Source organism: Bombus pascuorum, chromosome 1, assembly GCF_905332965.1.
Source record: "Bombus pascuorum chromosome 1, iyBomPasc1.1, whole genome shotgun sequence".
NCBI lineage: Eukaryota > Metazoa > Arthropoda > Insecta > Hymenoptera > Apidae > Bombus > Bombus pascuorum.
In genome coordinates, this window is record NC_083488.1 from 31,531,266 (window position 1) to 31,550,821 (window position 19,556).

At 32.9% G+C, this 19,556-nt stretch overlaps 1 protein-coding gene and 1 non-coding gene across 3 annotated transcripts in view; both read left to right on the forward strand.

The window, feature by feature from the left end:
- Window positions 1–19,556, forward strand: part of LOC132910276 (dual specificity calcium/calmodulin-dependent 3',5'-cyclic nucleotide phosphodiesterase 1-like) — a 99,662-nt gene that overhangs the window by 65,758 nt on the left and 14,348 nt on the right. The window contains exons 2-6 of one of the 2 annotated variants that reach the window (XM_060965838.1): window positions 11,257–11,412; window positions 11,980–12,190; window positions 13,129–13,242; window positions 14,921–15,073; window positions 17,251–17,304. In XM_060965838.1, the coding sequence (XP_060821821.1) occupies window positions 11,257–11,412; window positions 11,980–12,190; window positions 13,129–13,242; window positions 14,921–15,073; window positions 17,251–17,304 (688 nt within the window). The remainder of the gene's footprint in view (window positions 1–11,256; window positions 11,413–11,979; window positions 12,191–13,128; window positions 13,243–14,920; window positions 15,074–17,250; window positions 17,305–19,556) is intronic. The other variant, XM_060965847.1, reaches the window with a different exon arrangement.
- Window positions 13,795–13,866, forward strand: Trnat-cgu (transfer RNA threonine (anticodon CGU)). Its single transcript has one exon. It is a non-coding gene; the product is annotated as a tRNA-Thr (tRNA).

The window sequence follows — 19,556 nt, forward strand, 5'->3', positions numbered from 1 at the left end:
GTACATGGACAAGCAATCTTACGTTGTATTCGTGTTTATTATGTCCTTCTTTACTATTTAACATATCTAACTGACCGTATTAGAGGTACTTTCAACGATAAGTTAAACGTTACTTTCCAACAATTTGTCTGTTATCTAAACCACAAAATGTAATTCTGAAGAATAAGCATATATGAAATTTACGGTAAATTAATTATTACTTTTTAGCTTATCTGCTTGTACAGAATACCTTACTTACTTGTGTAACATAATTGTTCATATATTATTTATGTTTTTATAGCACGTTATTCGAAATTTTTTAGTACGTTTACAAGGTCGGTTAAAGAATACTCGCGATCATATTAAAGTTACATTGGATAATATCTTAGCATGAACTGATAAAACATTGAAGAGCATGTTAATCTCCATATAAATGTGTAATCTGATACATTTAGAAAAGAAACAGAGATCATGGCAATCAAATCCGTGTAATACTATATAAATATTTTCTATCGCGATTAAATCGCACGAACTTAACGAGATTTTCAAGATAACAATTCTAATAAGTGTTATATATCTATGTATGCACATATGTAGCAAAACTATTATACACGTAGATAGAATGTCTAGTTCTACATAAACTAGATATATAGAATATATACCTAATTCCCTACATAAATAAACGTACATAGTCGAACGACATGCAGTTTGGTACAAACATTTGCAAGCAACAATTGGATTATACGTACTGATTGTGTAGGTACATTTTGTATAACTGTGTAGCTGTGTGTCCTTATACGCGGCCACCAGAGACATCCACACAAAAGCAATACCCTCAAAAGTCCCCGCTTAACTATCTCGCTCATACAAATACCTTCTCTGACCTGACCTTTATTGTTCAGCGTTTAGTGTGCTCAGATGTTTTACAGATAAGCGTACTAGTCGTACGAAACGCAGTTTAGTTTCATTTTTTTTATCTTTGTGATTCCTCCTCTTTTTTTCTGCGTTACGAAGCTATATATTGTTTAATTTCATCATTATTTAATCTCATAAATGGACTGCGGACAATTTTGCAAGTTCATATTTTCGTAAATTGTATAATTAGAAAAATGAAGAAAAAGAATGGAACTTGGGTAAAGTGATACTTATATCGTGCCCATATTATTAATTGCCAACACTCTCCTGAACAAAACGAAAATTACAAGTTGATAATTGGAAATGGAACGTCGGTATCATTACCGAGATCAATTCAGCATGATAACAGAGGAACAAAGTCTTAATAGATGTTACGAACCTGCGCGATACATCAATCCTTTACACCAACGACAAAAGGAGTATCCACCGGGCTATTCATAGCTTATTTACCTTGGCTGTGAGTCTGTTTAATCGAATTCTACGAATGGAGAATTAATTAGACTAGACGTGTCATCTGCGGCACCCAAAAGACGTCACAATAATAATTACTCGTTAGTAAGGAGTCATGACTCAACGCGAACGACAAATAATCGAATTTTAAGTCTGCCCCGCTAATAATGACTTATATTCTGGGAAAATAAATAGCTGGAAAAAGAATTGAAAGTTAGAATTGAGAAATATATCGAATACAATCTCGTTGGTTTTTTGAATTTTATGTTTTTTAGTGATTTAAAAAAAGGTGTACTTTAATATAACTTTTGAAGTTATATTAAAGAAAGAGAAAGAGAATCACCCTATTCGATGATATTTTAACAATATCGTATTTATGTCAGTGTATGTACAAAACTATAGAGCAATTTGTATCATGTGTGTCAACGCCGATAATTTTTAATTGGCATTGTTGAATCACGCGTAACCATAATCGTGTTTCAGTTAGGTCTTAATTTAGCTTGTTTAATTTTAGTTCGTCTGTTGAAGATCGTTGGCCATATTTTTCAACTAAAAAGGTAGGCATTGAACGATTTGAAAACTTCCGGCTTCTTAAAGAAAATTGATTTTCTAATTTTGAAGTTGACGGAGATCGATCAATATTTTTTAACGTCTATACTTAAATCTAAAAGTTTTGAACATGGAAAACTCAGAGAGCTGATATATTTAAGAAATTTTTTAAATCCCACGAGTTTCCTAGTTTCATAAACTTCAGGATTTACGACAGAAGGTTTACGAAACAGGAATGAGAGAAAATAACCTATCTTCGACTCCGTTGCTTAAATCTTTGATCGTCAGGCGCCGAGATTGCGGGACAATGCTCGGTCTGCTCCGTGGTAAAGCCAAGCATTCGCGTATCACCCGAAGCGGTAAGATACGCCACAGACCACCACAATGACCTAGCAATGTCTTGGACAACCCGAGATCGTGGAACCGCAAGCTCACTATCTACAGAGATGCGGAAACCGCTTTATATAACTCAGAAGTCGTCAGACGCATCAGTAACCATCCCTATCCATGGAAGTTTGAAATCTATGACTTAGAAGCTTGGTAGTCTTGGAATCTACATTAAACTAAGATCACACAAGAACCCATGGTAAAGAAATTAACAAGTTACCTTGAAGCTATAAAACCTGCTTTGGACAACAGCATGTATGAGGCTGTAGAACCTTCGACTTTATCGTGTCGTGAAACTCGCCATAATTAATCCAAGGAGCCTGTGATCTCAGAATTTATTACTTAGAGTTAAAGGACATAGGACGTGGTTACTTCAAGATGAGAAATCCGCCTGAAATAAATCTAGGAACGTAGTATTTCGAGTTTTATTATAACAGAATTCCGATTTTCCGAACGTTCGACTCGAAAAATATCAGGCAGTAAAAGAAAACAATATATTTAACTATATCGTATAATATATAATACGCTTAGAATCTGCACCGATATACGTACATGTATTATTCAAATTTTGAAATATTTTCAGAACTGCGACTGAAACATTTATTATGTTTCACGCTGATCGTACATTATAGTATCATTGGTAGCTTGATCTTATTATTCGTCCTGATTTCAGATTAATAATTGATGGATACATTACTCGATATTATTTGGCAAAGTGATTGCTATTTAACTTTAGTGACGATTATGATTATTATTACAGGGGATTAATAGTAATCCTTTCAGCACATTACCGATGTATCTTCTATGGATACACAGTCCCACACGGTTATGGCGCCAACATTCGTTCATCGATGAATAATCAAATTTGCATTTTGATTACAAGATCAATGTTTCAGCTATTTGAAATGGTTTGCTTTAGAAATTAAACTTTCAGCGAACTGTCGTTTTGATCAGAAGGTTAACGTATTCTTTTAGTATAGTAGTTAGAAAAACAGAAATTGTGATGTTTGCAGTCATTTTTTTTATTAAAATATGGATTTTATTGTCCGTAATTACATCCTAAGCGATGTAAGAGGAAAATTAGTAACGGGAAATGTTTGCGAAAGAAAAATTTTGATCGATGATTTTTTATCGATCAAAAACTTATTTCAACTCGCTGTTATGATTAACTCTTAAGAAATGTAAGAAAAAATTAGCGAAACGAAATATTTCTAAAGGAAAGTTCACGACGATTATCTCTCCTATTAATTACAAATTTATTTCAATTCATTACATGGTGTATTCATATTAATACGACCTACCAGTTCTACTTTAAGCAGCTTTCTATCAAAATTGCCCAGACTTAGTTTCCATGTGATTGTAGCAGAAATACGACGTTATTGAGGTCGGTTGAAAGTTACATAGAACAGGTGTAATTAGTTAATCTCATTCGCCGTGTCTATGAAGCACGGTTTGTCTAAGGATATGCGAACACTAGGTAATAAAGCCTAACATATTACTTGTAAATTATCTTTTATTGTGTAACAGTGATTCACATTAAAATACAACCAACAGCTGTTTTATTAACCCCTATAATGCTCTGTGACCTAAAAGTCACGCATATATCGTCCATGTGCTCTGCAAATAACATAGGGCTTTACCTTTTACGTTTGTTATTTTAATATATTTTGCGTTATATCTCTTCCAAATTAATTTCTTCTTATTTCTTTTTCTCGTGTTTCTTTAATACCTATCAACACTCGTTGATATCGTAAATACCTAATCTATAAAAAAATTGTCTTATATTAATTTTCTTATATTAATTGTCTTATTTGTTCGATTCAATATCTTTTATAATTCTTCTAATACAGTAAAAAATATTTCAAACTTAAAGCATGAATCAAACATAAACTTCAAACTGGAGATGATCAAACTGGAATTTATGTGTTTCAATTTTCTCATCGTTATATGTATTGTTAGTATTACTTGTGTATATATATGTATGAAGTTTCTCATTAAAATTTTTATCGGTCCCGTTTCATTAGTCGTCGGAAACCGGATCACGATTGGAAATCATCATAATGGAACTACCTGGTCGAAACATTAAGGTCGCTAATATCGGTCGCTAAATTTTGTTGGTACAGTTGATATTCTTGAATTCTATTCAGTGTGGAACAATGCATAATGTTATTTAATGTTATTGAGTTATAAACTCAATTCTAATTCAGTTAACAAAATTATGCTGTCAGTTTCTATTCGTACTGGCAATAAATAAAATGAAATTTGCATAAAATTGCATTAAAGGAAAATATTATACAGCAGCATTAAATTAATATGTAGATGAATTTGACAAGCTCTACGTTTAAAATCAATTGTGTTTATATGGTTCCCTCTGTAATCGACGTTTGCAATCAATGTCAAAATTACTATGTATTTACGTCTACTTATTTTTAAAAGACTTCTATTACTTTTAATTGAATAAAAATAATTTCAATCTTCCATTTGCTTTCAGTATTTAATATATCTTTTTAAAGATCATAGGGATAATATAATCTTTATTATCCAATAACAATATTGTAACACACTTGGCAATTCTATTATGTAATAATAAGAGGAAATAATTTATATCATCTCATATTATTGACCTCTGATATTATTAATATTAAATTTCTTTTTATATTTACCTGTATCGGTTCAATTGCTTGCCTGATATGACAACTGAATAAGGGCATTGAAATATAGTACACATTTATATCTCTATTTATTTTTACATATCTCCTGTTTGTCATATTTCACCCGTAGTGTAATACCAAATACGAAGCACAAGATATGAGATACGATAAATAAAATACACGAACTAAAACGTGAAAAGTATGTCGTTGGAAACGCTGCGCTGTTGGAAATAATAATTAATTTTCAACTACACAGGCAATGTTGTATTTACCTGCCAAGCAAGCAAAATTCGATAAAGCTTCCTTTATCGAACGATGAAAATCCCATGTGTAAAATATCGGTGCATGCATCGCAAGCCTTAAAAACTTTTCGGTTTTACGAGACATTCAGCACTCTCAAGAGACATAAACGCAACTGACGACGATCCATTAAATCGGTGGACAAACAGATGGGGATACAATTTCACAGTCTTCCTCCTGAAACTAAAATTGAACGATGGAAGTAAAAGGGGCTGTAATAGCTATTTTTGAAAAAATTAAAATAGAATTTTTTTCCTCGAAAAGATAGTTTATATGAAGATCAATATCAGTAAATATGAAGAGGAGTGTTATCACAGTGACTTATACTAAATTATATAATTTAGTGTTCCGCATATGATATAGGACGTATATTAGTTAAACGATTAGTTTACTAAATTAAATTACGAGTGCTATGTGCCAGGGAACAACCTCCCTTGTGCTAGAACATGTTCGTAGATAAATTATCCTTTTCGATTATTCCATCAGGTAAGAAAATACAGACACTTACAGACTTTTCAAGGAAATTAAACAATGGACTTACATTCTTGCTTAAAATATATAATTCCTTTTATCGTTTTGTATAATTTTTTATTGTCAACAGGTCTTTGAAATATTAAAATAAAAATATCGTAAAGCTATATAAAGTAATATAGTACAGGTAATGAATAAGTTCTGTAATAGTTCGTCAATAAATAACATTTTGGTGAACAAAAACATTGTTTTCTATAAAATTTAGGTTCGTCATTTGTAGTCTTATTTACTTCCACTCTTCAATCGTATTTCGTTTTCAACGATCACCAGCACCTTATAATACAATGGATAATTTTATCTGTGTCGGACAAATCCGTTCGCATGATTGCTAAATTCTCTTCAAAAGGTAAAGTATAATGTATTACGTTCTAGTTGCACCGTAGCATCCCATTAGATACAAATTTTTTACACTGTATTTCCAACTAATGAAGCGAACAAAGATTTGGTATTATCAAAATATACTTTTATTCGGATAAAAGTTTTGTTGCATTTATGAAATGAATTGTTACTTAATCTTAAATAATATTATTTGAATAATATTGTATTTGGAGACTAAACTGTCTTGACCTTAAACTTGTAGAAAGTAGTCCGTGAAATCACAGGACTATTAGCTATTTAAAAATAAAACATGAGAATTTTCATACATTTTCGTTTCACAAAATTTATTAGTCAAATATGTAATTATACTCAAGTAAAAATTGTTTGTTTCGATATAAATTTTTTTTTTTATATCTTATTTTGGTTTTTACAATTTGTCCTGAAGGACATTTGGTAAAGTGTTATATCTCATTGGTAATAAAAAAATAAAATAAAAATAAATACAGCATGTGGGTGGCTAACCCCAGCGGGGTGCCAACTTCGTGTTTTCTAAGTTATATCTTTTATGTTTCGATATAAATGGCACTTTTCTCAATTCTACGTAATATATGTAGATATGTATACACTTCAGCAAGAAACGCATTTTCACTTATATTGTCCGCTGAAATAGTAATATCTGGTTAATTAATGTAACACGTCAAAATCGCAAATTGTTTAGCATAATACAAGGACTAAAATGTTTTCGACGCACACGTTATTAACTGGTTCTACGTGACGCGTCGAGCTTTAAACCAGATTCACTACGTGCCAATGCACTTTTTTAAACCGCACCTTTTGACAAGACCCCTCTGAAGCTGCACCTTTGAAAATTCAATTTCCTCGACTGTAAAAAAAGATTAGAAAGAAATACTCGTTTTTGTTTAACGTTCATAAAATGTAAAAGCGTATCTTTTACGCGTGCTATGCCGTTGACAATATAATTATTATTTAAGACTTTGTACGTACATATATTACAACAGAAATTAAAAGTGTCGAAAATTTATTATAATATATCTGTGAAAAATTTTGAATTTTATGCAAAATTTCCTCGATCGAATAAAGAAAGTAAACACCGGTCAAAAATTGCAATTTCATGAGGTAGAGGGTTGGCCAATAGATACAGCCGATTACTTCGTGCTTTTATGCGCAAAAAACGACTGCAGAGAAGCGCAAGGTTAGTTTTAAAGTAGAAGTGAAGTGGCCGTCTCAAGAGTCAACATCCAGCAGACAGAATGTCTGGAATCCATCTTACTTGTCTAGAAATCCTTACATTAAACTCCAACTAGTATAAGTTCACGTTCACATTTTGTCTCTTCTTTTTCTTAATTATTTACAGCAGAGTGATAAATGTGATATAAACAAGTAACCGTAAAATAACTTTATTTTATGAAGATGTAACGGACGAAGTTACATAAATTAGATTCTATAATAACACTGAAACTAAATGAGCGAAATTATGTATTATTATTTAAATTTTGAACTTCATTACATAGTCGAATATTTTAATAAAAAATTTATGCGCCTTATGTAGATTCGAAAAATTTGTATATATTTTGCCCTTTCTTCACAACCCTAAATCACTGTCCAAAAATTTGCAAATTATTTCAATTTTTAATAATTTGTATTTAAAAAAATTCGAATAAAGGAAATCATTTTATTTGTAACAAATTCCGATAAGCACTAAACAAATGTCGTCTGTTTGGACGCAATTACGCGATTTCAATCAGCGATACTAACACAGTCAGTATTGAGAACGTGCATTGATTCGTGATAACTGTAACCGAGGATGCATAATAAGTACTATAGAACCACATAATTGTATTTTCATTACACGTGCCGTAACGGACAGAAATTTGCATGGATCCACGATTCATTGGAGCGCAACTTGATCGGGTCACTATCGTCAACCATGAATCACGAAATTCAAGCGAGCCATGCTGGCGACTCAATCTTGTCGATTTCCAGTTGGTACAATTTATTGGATGCTTAAGTTGAGAGCGACCTACTGCGTCTTTCCAGTCATATGTTTAGATTTAAAAGCAGTTTGTCTTGATCGTCACCGTGGAAACAATTAAATGTATTTATTACGGTTATTTAAGCGCCAATGAAAATTTACGAAACCCTGGAAGAAACAGGGCATCGATAAAAATGCGACGTTTAATTGCCCAAAAGTAAATCTTTAAAAGAACTAGATGTTTAAATGCTTACATTATTGGCAGCATCTAGCATCTTTCTAAACTACTGCTTGCTTTCTCCATACTATAATTGTACGTAACTTGATACATATTTTTTATTGTAAGTGCCGAGATAAGGCTGAAATATTTACGAAAGTGAAAATAACATATAGAAATTCACGTGGAAAATCTTCGAAAATGTTTCTTATCATCGAATAAATATTTTTCAGATTCTATAGGATCAAAGGATATCAGGTTACGGGTTATCGATGTCCGCTGGTTTAAATTCAGAATTGATTTTAGAAGAGACTGAAAGAATAACTTTCAAAGGAAATGTTAAATTCAGAATAACTTATGAATCAAAATAATAAAACATAACGAACGAAGAGTATTCTAAAAATTGCAGAATCCTTCAGTTTATTTTTAACCACTTTATTAATAGTCTAATAAAGGAAGATGAATTGAATTACATCGTATACACATATAGCGTATAAAATGTTCGTTTTAATTCTATAAATCTTAGCTTCGTAGAATACGCGTCAGCTGGTTTCAAAATCTCATTAAGAACAAGTTACCTCAACTTGTCTATTTAGGCATTCAGTTTCGATAGAGCTGAATTAATAAACGGATACTGGTTTGTATAGAAAATTTCATCGAAATATCGAAAAGAGCTTCGATTCAACTCAATTTGTCGACTTACATGAGATGTAAATTGAAATGGGCGCGTTATTCGTCGACCATCGCACAAAAATTAGATCGATGAAGATTATACTGAACTTTGAATAGGCATTAAAATTCATGCACTCGTTGAATCAATGTTGGTATCAGTATAATTTATCGAAAAGAATCAACAATCCTTCTGTCAATTTCTTGCGAAGTATTAACATAAAGCACTTGAAACAGAAAGAAAAAGAAACTTAATTATCGAAAAGTCCCAATTTCCAAACATTCCTACTTCTACTATTAATATTCTGCTTAAAACTTTCACCTAATATCAATGGTATGTTCATTTGAAATAACTTTAGACCAGAACCATAATCATTGGAACTTTTTTAACTTTTTGAGCATTCCTTTTTGCTCTTCTCCGTATAAAACAAACCTAAGACGCTGCGATACGTCGGAGCATTTCTCGTTACTTTCTTTTAAGAGTTTTGGCATCTTCCAAAATTTATTAAAAAAATTTTATTAAAGAAACAGGAACGGGTTAGTTGAAAGTAAAATGAGTTCGCGAGAATGAGTGTGATTAATTAGAAACGAAGTAAACGTTATTACAAAGATAATTGCGAGTTGCTCGCTCCGAAATAGTAATACTTAGGTTGATTAGGTATTCGACGCGATAAAAGTAACCACACGGGAACCTGGAAAAGTAAAACTGTTAATTAGGTACAGGTAATACACCACTAGAAATGACGCTAGAATTTCATTTCATTGATAGCACAAAGTAACAGCGTAACAGTCTATTTTGCGATACGGTAACCTTTCTGCAGCTCTAAAAATAATCCAGTTATAATGATGTGATCAATTTCTTTTAGCGCAATAAATTTCCTCTGTTTTCCATTGCACGGTTGCACAAAAGGAAAAGTTATATTATTTGTGAAACGGACGCTGATTTATCATCATTGTATAAGAGGAAATTACATGATATAACATGTTAGATACTTAACACTTCAGATAATTTCTATATCAAAGATAACAAGAGAAATGTCACTAGCAATTGTAATAATTAAAAAATATTGCAAGATACGATAATGAAAAGAATAGCAGAATGTTTTCTAGATTTAAAAAACCTAATATAACATAAAGCGTAATAAAAAGGGAATAATACGATAAAAGATTGCTTTAAAATGTTATATTGATTTAAAGCATTGTACCATTCTTAAAATTTCCTATCTAGCATTTTTCCATGTTTAAATACGTTGAAATATTTAAAGTTATAAATATTCTAAATTAAACGAAGAAAAAAATGCACAAAGAAAATAATAAAACCTCAAGTTTCCCTAATTTCTATCATATTTCTACCTAATTCTCCCATAACTACCATCAGATGCAATGTGATAGCATTGTAAGCCGAGCACAATTGATTGGACTGCTGCAGGCCTAATTTGTTATCCACAGACATCCAGCACGAATCGATAGCTCTTCCACCGAATTCCGCTATGCGGACCTGTTGTTTTCACGTCTGTTTGATCAATCAATTAGAGTGATTATCCTGACGCTTTGTCGCTTTCGAAGGGATTCCGAATTATCCTTACTTCTACTTAATCATCGTTCATTCCTCACGGATTTCTCATTAATTATAATCTTCACTGACTTGCTAGAACATTTTCCTCTTGATACACGCACCGACAATAAAATGTCGTAAATAGTCGCTTTCATTCACTTCAGATTCTTTTCTCGGTGGCTTGATATCTAAAGTGCTGCTTTACTTTATCCCTTTTTCCGTACGTACGATAACTGCTTTAAGATAAGAAGATTGTATTATCAAATATGCAAAATATCGGAATATCATGAGCAAGAAATTTTCTAATTATTCTAATAATTAGCGCATAATATATGAACTCCTATAGAAGAGAAAAAAAAGTAAATATATCGATAGAACATCTTGAAGCAATCCTTCATTGTTCAATGATGAAATACAAAATAGTATCTACGAAAAAGGATATTACGATAATCATAAAGAGAAATTTCAATTTTAAAAGTATTAATTTCCCCCGTCTTTAAATCATCGAGGTTACTGTATATATGTATGTTATTCCTGAATTATATAAAATTAATAACATCTCCCTCTTGTTACCATTTGAAATAATACTACATACATAATCAATAGGCAACAAAACGAAGACCAAACCGAAATAAACGTACCGTTATAAATTGACGACAAATCGATGAAAATTTACATTAATAGATATATGTTACATTAATATTGCATTAGTAGTAATTTATGTTTGTTCATTGAATTCCAGTTGCATCTCCACCGGATCGAAGAGTCACGAGAGACGATATTGCAGTGTCCTCACCCGGTGCATCTCCAAACGTTAATGCAACTACAAGCTGCACTGGTACAACGTCGTCTCGATCGCACAACCCTTCCTCGCCTGGTCGGAATGGCCAGCTATCGAGTAAGTGACTCTATAACACGATTGTTGTATAGTATATTACGACCTTTATAGGATTACTTTATAAGGTTAGTAACATTATGGTGATTAAATAACGAACATTTGCAATAAATTTCAATAAATCTTGAGACGTACATAGAAATTTCCGATGCTTTAAATTGAATCAACATTTTTATATAAAATCTACACATTTGATAAATTTTATCACATATGTTAGAGTTGTAAATTTTATTCGATCAAGTGTATAGATAATAGATAGATTTTTCATTTGAAATACAGCTTACAATTAGTCTCATTGGATTATGATAAATGAATTACGTAATTAATTTCGATATAACTATTTCTATATACGTAGGAAATTGCGGTAAAATATATTTAAAAGTCGTCGTTCGGCCAAGTTCCAACGAAATTTTTGTAATCACATTATCAGAGCTCGTGTTAGATCCAGAAAGGAAAGTCATCTTCCTTCAGCGATGATGAAGCGTTTCGAATGTAGAATTTTTTCCTTTCTGGGATGAACGCAGTATCGTGTAATTATTTAATATATTTTTTGTGTCTTTTATGTTCCAGAACAAGGCACATTAACGATAGTACGTCGAAGTTCTGGTAAGAGTAAGAGTATCGGCGGAAGTTTCGAAAGTTCTCCGCCACCGCACAGTCCTGACACTCTTTCGTCAAGCCAGTCCGTGGACCTTGATGAGATCCTTGATAATGTCGATCTAACGACGGACTCGCTTCCTGCCGTTGACACCCCCGATGCTTGCGACAAAGCTGCTCTCAGGTATGGCTTCTGCGATACTATTTTCCTCTATACCGGTGTTCTTCCATCCTTTTCGAAGCGTATCTCATATATTTCTGTCCCGTTATTTCGTGTCAATTTGCATAATTGCATACGTTCATAAATATGAAAATACATATGGGAAACGAAATAAAATTTAAAAGGCTGTTAGAGGTAGAATAACAATTAAATTGAGAGGTAAAATAATATTTAACTGAGTACTTAAAAAACATACAAAAATCGCGTCCTGGAAATTGATGGATTTAATTTAGAAGAATTAAGTTGGAAACTAAAGAGAAATAAAAATAGTTCCTTTTTAAGATTATTTCAACATTTTGCGTTATTTTATTATTTCGTTATTTCAAGAACGCAATTACTAGAATACACGAGGTACGTTTCGATGTAAAATAGAAATGAATTCAATTTCCCTTTTCCATTTGAATGCAGTATTCTTCTGAAATATTATGGTACGCGGTTAATATAACTACGCATTGTTTCGATGATACAAAAGTACGAATTTCAAAGCTTGTTCCCACTCGTGCAAAATATTAAATAACGCAACTTTTTTCAAACTTTTTCAAGCTTTTGTCTAGAAAATGATTATATATTTTGAAAACATAGCTACAAATTTATGAAATCACAACATTGATTTTTATATTGCGTCGAATTGAATTCAAAATATAATGAATTATGACGTGTTACTTGTATTTCTATTATTTCCGTCCTTTTTATTGAATAAGTTACTCGATACGTTATAGTATGCGTTAAATACAATATCTTACTGCGACAAAATATTATATTTTGAATAGAATTAGACCATCAGGAGAAAAAGAAGATTGATATAATCGTTTGAAATCTCATCTTCTATAATATAAATTTATTAATAGTAACAGTGATTTTCAAATATTTATAACACGTAAAATAATTAATTTCTGTTACAGACTGAGATGCTTACTGAGGCAGCTTCAACATGGCGAAATATCTGCAGAATTACTTCAACGAAATTTACACTACGCGGCACGCGTACTCGAAGCTGTCTTCCTCGATGAAACCAAGTAAGTTTCGTTCAGAATGTTAATTGATAATCTCTTCTGTAAATTTCACCTTTAATAATATCGTGTTAGTTGTTTCCGTTATAGCTACATGCAGACCACGACTTCTTCGCGAAGATTTATATTTATATGTTGTGTGTACCATGAAAAAATTTGAAATTTCATATTAAATTGCGCACATCTACCCCTAAGTATATTCATCTAATCAAATTTAATAATTTGACTTCTAGGCAACACGATTAATCGATCATTGACGAATTTGTAATTTATTCGTTATTATTGCTATAATTACTATTATTAATGTCTAACAATTAATAATATCTTTATAAGGTTTTTGTACGATATATGACCTTTTTGTATGACTCACGACCCTTGAAAACACGACATTATATGAAAAGTAATAAATTATATCTTTGAATACGTAAGTGTAATGTATTATATTTGTATATTGTATATATTATTTAAAACGATAAGAATAACTACATATTTGTAATTTTGACAAAAATATAGAATTGTATTGTGACTACGAATTCGAGCAGTAAGGATAACAGAAATGCCTCTTTAGCTCAGTGGTAGAGCACTGGTCTCGTAAACCAGGGGTCGTGAGTTCAATCCTCACAGGAGGCAATTGAATTTTTTCTTTTTTTTCTTTCTATATATCGTAAAAATTTCTGAACATTCATCGACAAAATATTCATCATTTTTCACAACTTTTTTAACAATTCTTTTTATAAATATTGTATCATTATTTGAGCTGTTTGTGCTCGTATTTCTCACGCAGTTCTATATATCTTTAATATTGCAAATCGTCCTTTTTACACTTATATTTACTTCGCATTATCATTACATTGATTTATTACATTACAATGATTTATAGATCGAAGTTGTTTCTTTATATTAGTCAAATAAAAAGTCAATATGTTTCATACTCCTGACGTTCTTTTTCATTCTTTTCTTTTCTCATTTTTCTCATTTCGTTTAAATGTCGAAATTGATAAAGTAACAGCGTTATCCACACCGACGAAGCAGTCAGTCCAACTTGAGGCTCACATTACCGTGAAAGCCCATTCCTGTCGAGAAACATCCGCATATCTTTTAAACGATTTATACAATTTTTCAACACATCCAACAAGGCGAGAAAACCATAATACAACGTGCAAACTATTTTTTAATGCGACCAATTTTCTATTAAGATTATTCATAAATTCTTACCATAAACTCGATACTAGCTGGCGACTACGATATAAAAATACTCAATTTAAAATACAGCCATGATAATCTCCGATCTATATCAATTTCAACTGACGTTCCTCATTTAATCTGAATATTTGCGTATATCACGATTAACATATTCCAGCAGCAACGACCGACGAGAGGCTTGAAGAATCCTTGAGTCTGCACGAGTCTACAGTTCGAAACTACATAATCCACCTAACCGTGATCTTTCCAGAGTCTATATCGGCACGACCTGATTCTTGTTAACCCCTCGACCGTGTAATAATTATTTCTTAGGAACAGGTGTCCCAAGGGGAATAGCGACATCGATTCGAACCAAGCTAGTCGGCTTATATCCTCTCCGTATGGCGGCGTTATAATGCTAATGATTATAAATAAAGAAAAAGTGTAATATTCTACTGTTCTGTTGCCTACTTGACACATGCACTAACAAGCAGTACCGCAGGGTGAATTCAGGAGGGGTTGAGTGCTCTCGGTCATCGCGTAGGGGTGCGAGCCTGTCATCTGCATCCCTGGGGAGCGGCTTGGACTCGGATGGACAACAGGGCCACGCGGTGGTAACCCAGAAACGGAAGCTTCGCACCCCCGTATGGGCAAGGTTGCGAAATATTCACATTTCCGACCTCACACGACTTGTTCACCGCCCTTACTCCCCGCCCCTCGAAAATCAAACATCCTTCAAGAACCTATCAACCCAGACATCCGCCATGTTTCTGTCGTTCTCTCCCCTTCACGTGTTGACATCTTTTCTCGATCTCATGGAGCTCGTTATTAAGGATCACGATCATGCGTCGTCTGCTCTGATCATTAGCGTCTAAGGGGAATCGAACCTTATCCCGTGAACCATACCGAATTCCGGACCGATTCGATCGACCGGTCTCTGATAGTGAAAAATGAAGGTGACGAAGGGGGGGCTGAAAGCGGAAAGCTGACACGGGATGTTTTTCTACGGTCGAAGGGTCTTGAGAAACGATTTCCTTATGGGTGTGAAGTTGACTTTGTTTTTTCAAGTTTCTCCTTTTTATTTTTGAGTGGTATTATAACTATTTTTTTTTAATTATTTCCCATTATATCTTTATAATTAATTTTTATAATTATTGTTTCTTATATATTTCTCATAACTATCTAATTTTTTGTAACTAATTTTTCACTACATTTTTATATTGTAGTATTTGAGTTCTCGTAACGATGATTCTTCGTTTATTTTTTCGAACTTAAAGATAGGAACTCGTAATATATAGAATTATATTTATTTCTCGGGAAAAAGTTTATTCGATGAAAGCTGATTTCAATGGTGAATATCGCGTTTAAGATATTTTTAATTTACCGGCCGACAATTAAATCTAAAGTGTGAGATTTTCTAATGAGATTTCGCTCCCCCAGCGTTGCACCGCAGATCTATATACATACATACATACATACATACATACTACGTTTTCTTCTAGTCAACATATATGTAGTTTTGGCTTTGTACTAAATAGGTAGTGTAGACATTTTGCACAGGAATTAATGTGTGTCGATCGTTAGTCAAGTCTATAGTATCTTCGGAACTATCGTATCGTTCCTTACCAATTTGCACACATCTGCAATGCACGAATGTTAATATGTGATAAGTTTAGGTTTAAATAGGTCTAGCGACTATATAGCGAAACTATATCATGCTGCGAAGTTAAAACTGATGACATATTAGTTTTAGATTTTTTGAATAAACACACACGCAAGAAATTACCTCTAACAGCTAAATTTCGATATCGAAAAGAGATCAGTTGTACGACAACTATAATTTACAGACAAAAAGTAACGATAGACGCGATAATTTTTTTAATTTGTTTCATTCTATATCAAAATTAACACTCGTTCGTACATCATTTTAAATAGGATTTCATCGATTTGCAGACATCGTGTTCAAACTTTTTTTTTATTAACGAAACATTCGCGAGAACCAGGAAACGTATAAAATAGCTTCTGGAAAATTCAGAACGGAGACACAAAAAGAACAGCTATTCGCTAGTTACGTGGTACACATAATTGGATTGCGAATGATCAAAGTCGGTCTATCACGAGCGTCAAACACATCAAAACACAGCATGACGACTCTCTCTACCTGCCTGGCCTGTCTCTCCCTCTTCTCTAGCCTGTTTTTAGATCTTTCTAGGTGTAACCTGCTCACTTCTTGGATATCTGCCTGTTTACCAGCTGTATGCATCGCTATCTCAAAAAAAAAAAAAAAAAAAAAATATATACGTACAATCGAGTTCTTCCCTCTGTCTCTATGTATGTGTTTCCTGCGCCCATCTATATGAGAACGTGCATGCGTGTATCTATATATACATATATAGGGTGGTGTGCGTTGAGAAATCACTTGTCATTTGAAACGAGCTATTTTAATAGAATGCTCGAACGTCCCCTGTACAAACTGTATGACGAAATTGTCATCGAGACGCGACATTGTGTAAGCGCTTCTCAACCGTAAGAGATAAAAAGAGGAAAAAAAGAAAAATGAGAGAAAAGAACGAGATGTCGCTGAGATAGAATGGAACTGTACAAACTTTTGTCATTTTTTTTCTCTCTCTCTCTCTCTGTCTCTTTCTCTCTCGTCTTCTATTTCCATTACTCTCCTATCTTTCTTTCGTATTTTCTTTCTTCCTTTACTTTACTTCCATGTATCGATATACACGCACGCAGGCGGACGTTCCGTGCTTTAGATACGGCCTGATGAATGTGATGTATCGTTTAATGTGACACACGTTTTTTTCTTCATGTTTCGAATTATAGAGACGCCGAGCGTGTGGAGTCAACCGCTACTCGCCGTCAGGGTATACGACGTAGGTTCGTTCAAATGTTTGAATACAAGAAATCGCTAAGATTTCATTCACGTTCACGATGTGCATCGCTGTCAGACACGTCTTTTCGTTTCGTCACGTTTCTTTTACGTTTCTCGTAGCGCGGAGACACGGCAATCTTCAAAACTCGCGGTAAGAACGCGTTTGAAAGGGTGACACGACGCCATTCTCGGGATAAATTGAATAGTTCGTTCGAAAACTCGGTTTAAGCGCCGTTCAATTTATTTTCTAATATCTTCCTCGATACCTACGTTTCTCAAGTTCGCGATTTTTTGGAATTTGAAAGAAAATTCCCATTAATGTTTTTATTTTTACTACAGAATATTTCATATTCCCGATTAGTAGAATATTTAAAGATTAATGTCGGATTTGTTTTAAAAATCATTGTAGTATAAATATACTTATACTGTATAGATATCACAGAAATTTCCTTAAAAAACTATCAAAATGATTTGACGATATTAATAACAGTAATTAGTCTAGCATTCACCAAAAAATTACATTTCAAGTACGTATAAAAACTAGATGTTAGAAAATAAATAAAAGTTTCACCGTCGCCCTTTCAATAACTATTAAAACACAGCCATGATCCATATTCTGCATGAATCCTCATCCATCACTATTTGTCTTGTTTCAGTCACAATCGCCCACGTAATATAAATACACTCACCAAAAGCTTTAATATCACAAGAAATTACCATTTTTACCAAATTACACGAATACCACTTGTTCATGTTAAATTATAATACGAATGAATGTCCCAATTAATCGTATCTGGTAAAGAAACTGTTTCCCTGCCCGATCAAATGTAAATATTTTTTAATCGTAATATTTCGAACTATCGTAAGAAACCTTTGTGTTAAATAATAAATGTTACCAGTATCGATAAATCAATATTTTATTTTTCCAACGTTTTCATTCGTCGATACCGTGCAATATGACGTTTCGTTCGTCGGATTTTTCTAATGACCACAGCAATAGGAAATTCCGTAGTTTTATTCGATCTTAGACAACAGCATCGGGATTTATTTAGTACAAAAATATTTGTATCGATCCGATGCAAAAGTAATGGGAACCGGCACTCTAAAAAATGAAACACTGAATTGGAAGATTGTTTTTCTTCTTTCAAGGCAGTAACGAGTTTGCGTTCGATATATTTTCCCGCAATTTTCCTTTTATCGTTGATACTTGGACCTAACGAGAAATCGAACGAGTGTTTCTAGTGTACTTAATAAATTTAAACTTTTTACGGAGCTTGATCTTTTCGAAGTACAAAAATTTCTTTCAAAAAACATAGCTCTCTAACTTTGCGATGTTTTTTCGAATTTTAATTGCAACGTTAGACCTGCACGTGTTGCATTATCTAATTAATTAATTATCTGTCAATTGCATTATCTAACAACGAATAACGCAATTTAGGCGTAAAAGTGTGTGCAAGTTATGATTATAATGAATTGTATCGTTACAATGGATCCAGCATTATTCGAACGAACTGGTATTCTGATAAAGACTATGATACACTCGTAAAGACCCATATACGTACATATTTGATTACATTGACGTATTTAGCTAATGAGAATGTCAATTCGTCGATATATGCACCCACTGCAACGATAACCTTAGAAGAACGAAACAAAAAGCAACGTACTGTGGTGGGGAATAAATTCTATTATTTAGGATATAAATTCGTAAAATATTGTTTTCAAATTGATATTTTAAAATATTGCATCGATTTAATAGAAATTGAATTTTAATCAAGGAATTTTTCCGTTATTAAACGCGACAGAACTCTTATTCCTTTATCAAACATAATTCCTCTCTGTTCAGTGTTATATTCTTTGGAGAAGATTCCATCACAGTTCCTATTAACTTTACCGAGCTCCCTCTTAAAAGTATTAAAGACATTAACGACCCACTGTATATAGCACCAGTAACTTATAAAAACTTACGAGAACTTTCTAATTCCTATAGCTCCCTTGCTGTTTTTGACGTTGAAGAAAACTTCTTATGCTTTAAATAAAACGAGTAAGATTCCGAAGGTTAGATTCCTAATGCAGTCGATGCAGAAACACATCGTCATCGATATTCAGACGCAGCAGTTTCATTAATAACGTACATTGCTCAATTTACACGGATTCGCATCGCCACTTCATTAAAAATTTATCGCTATACGTTTCATCTTTTTAGCCACTTTGAAACACTAGTGTGTTTGCTTGAACCGCTTTCGCATACTACCGT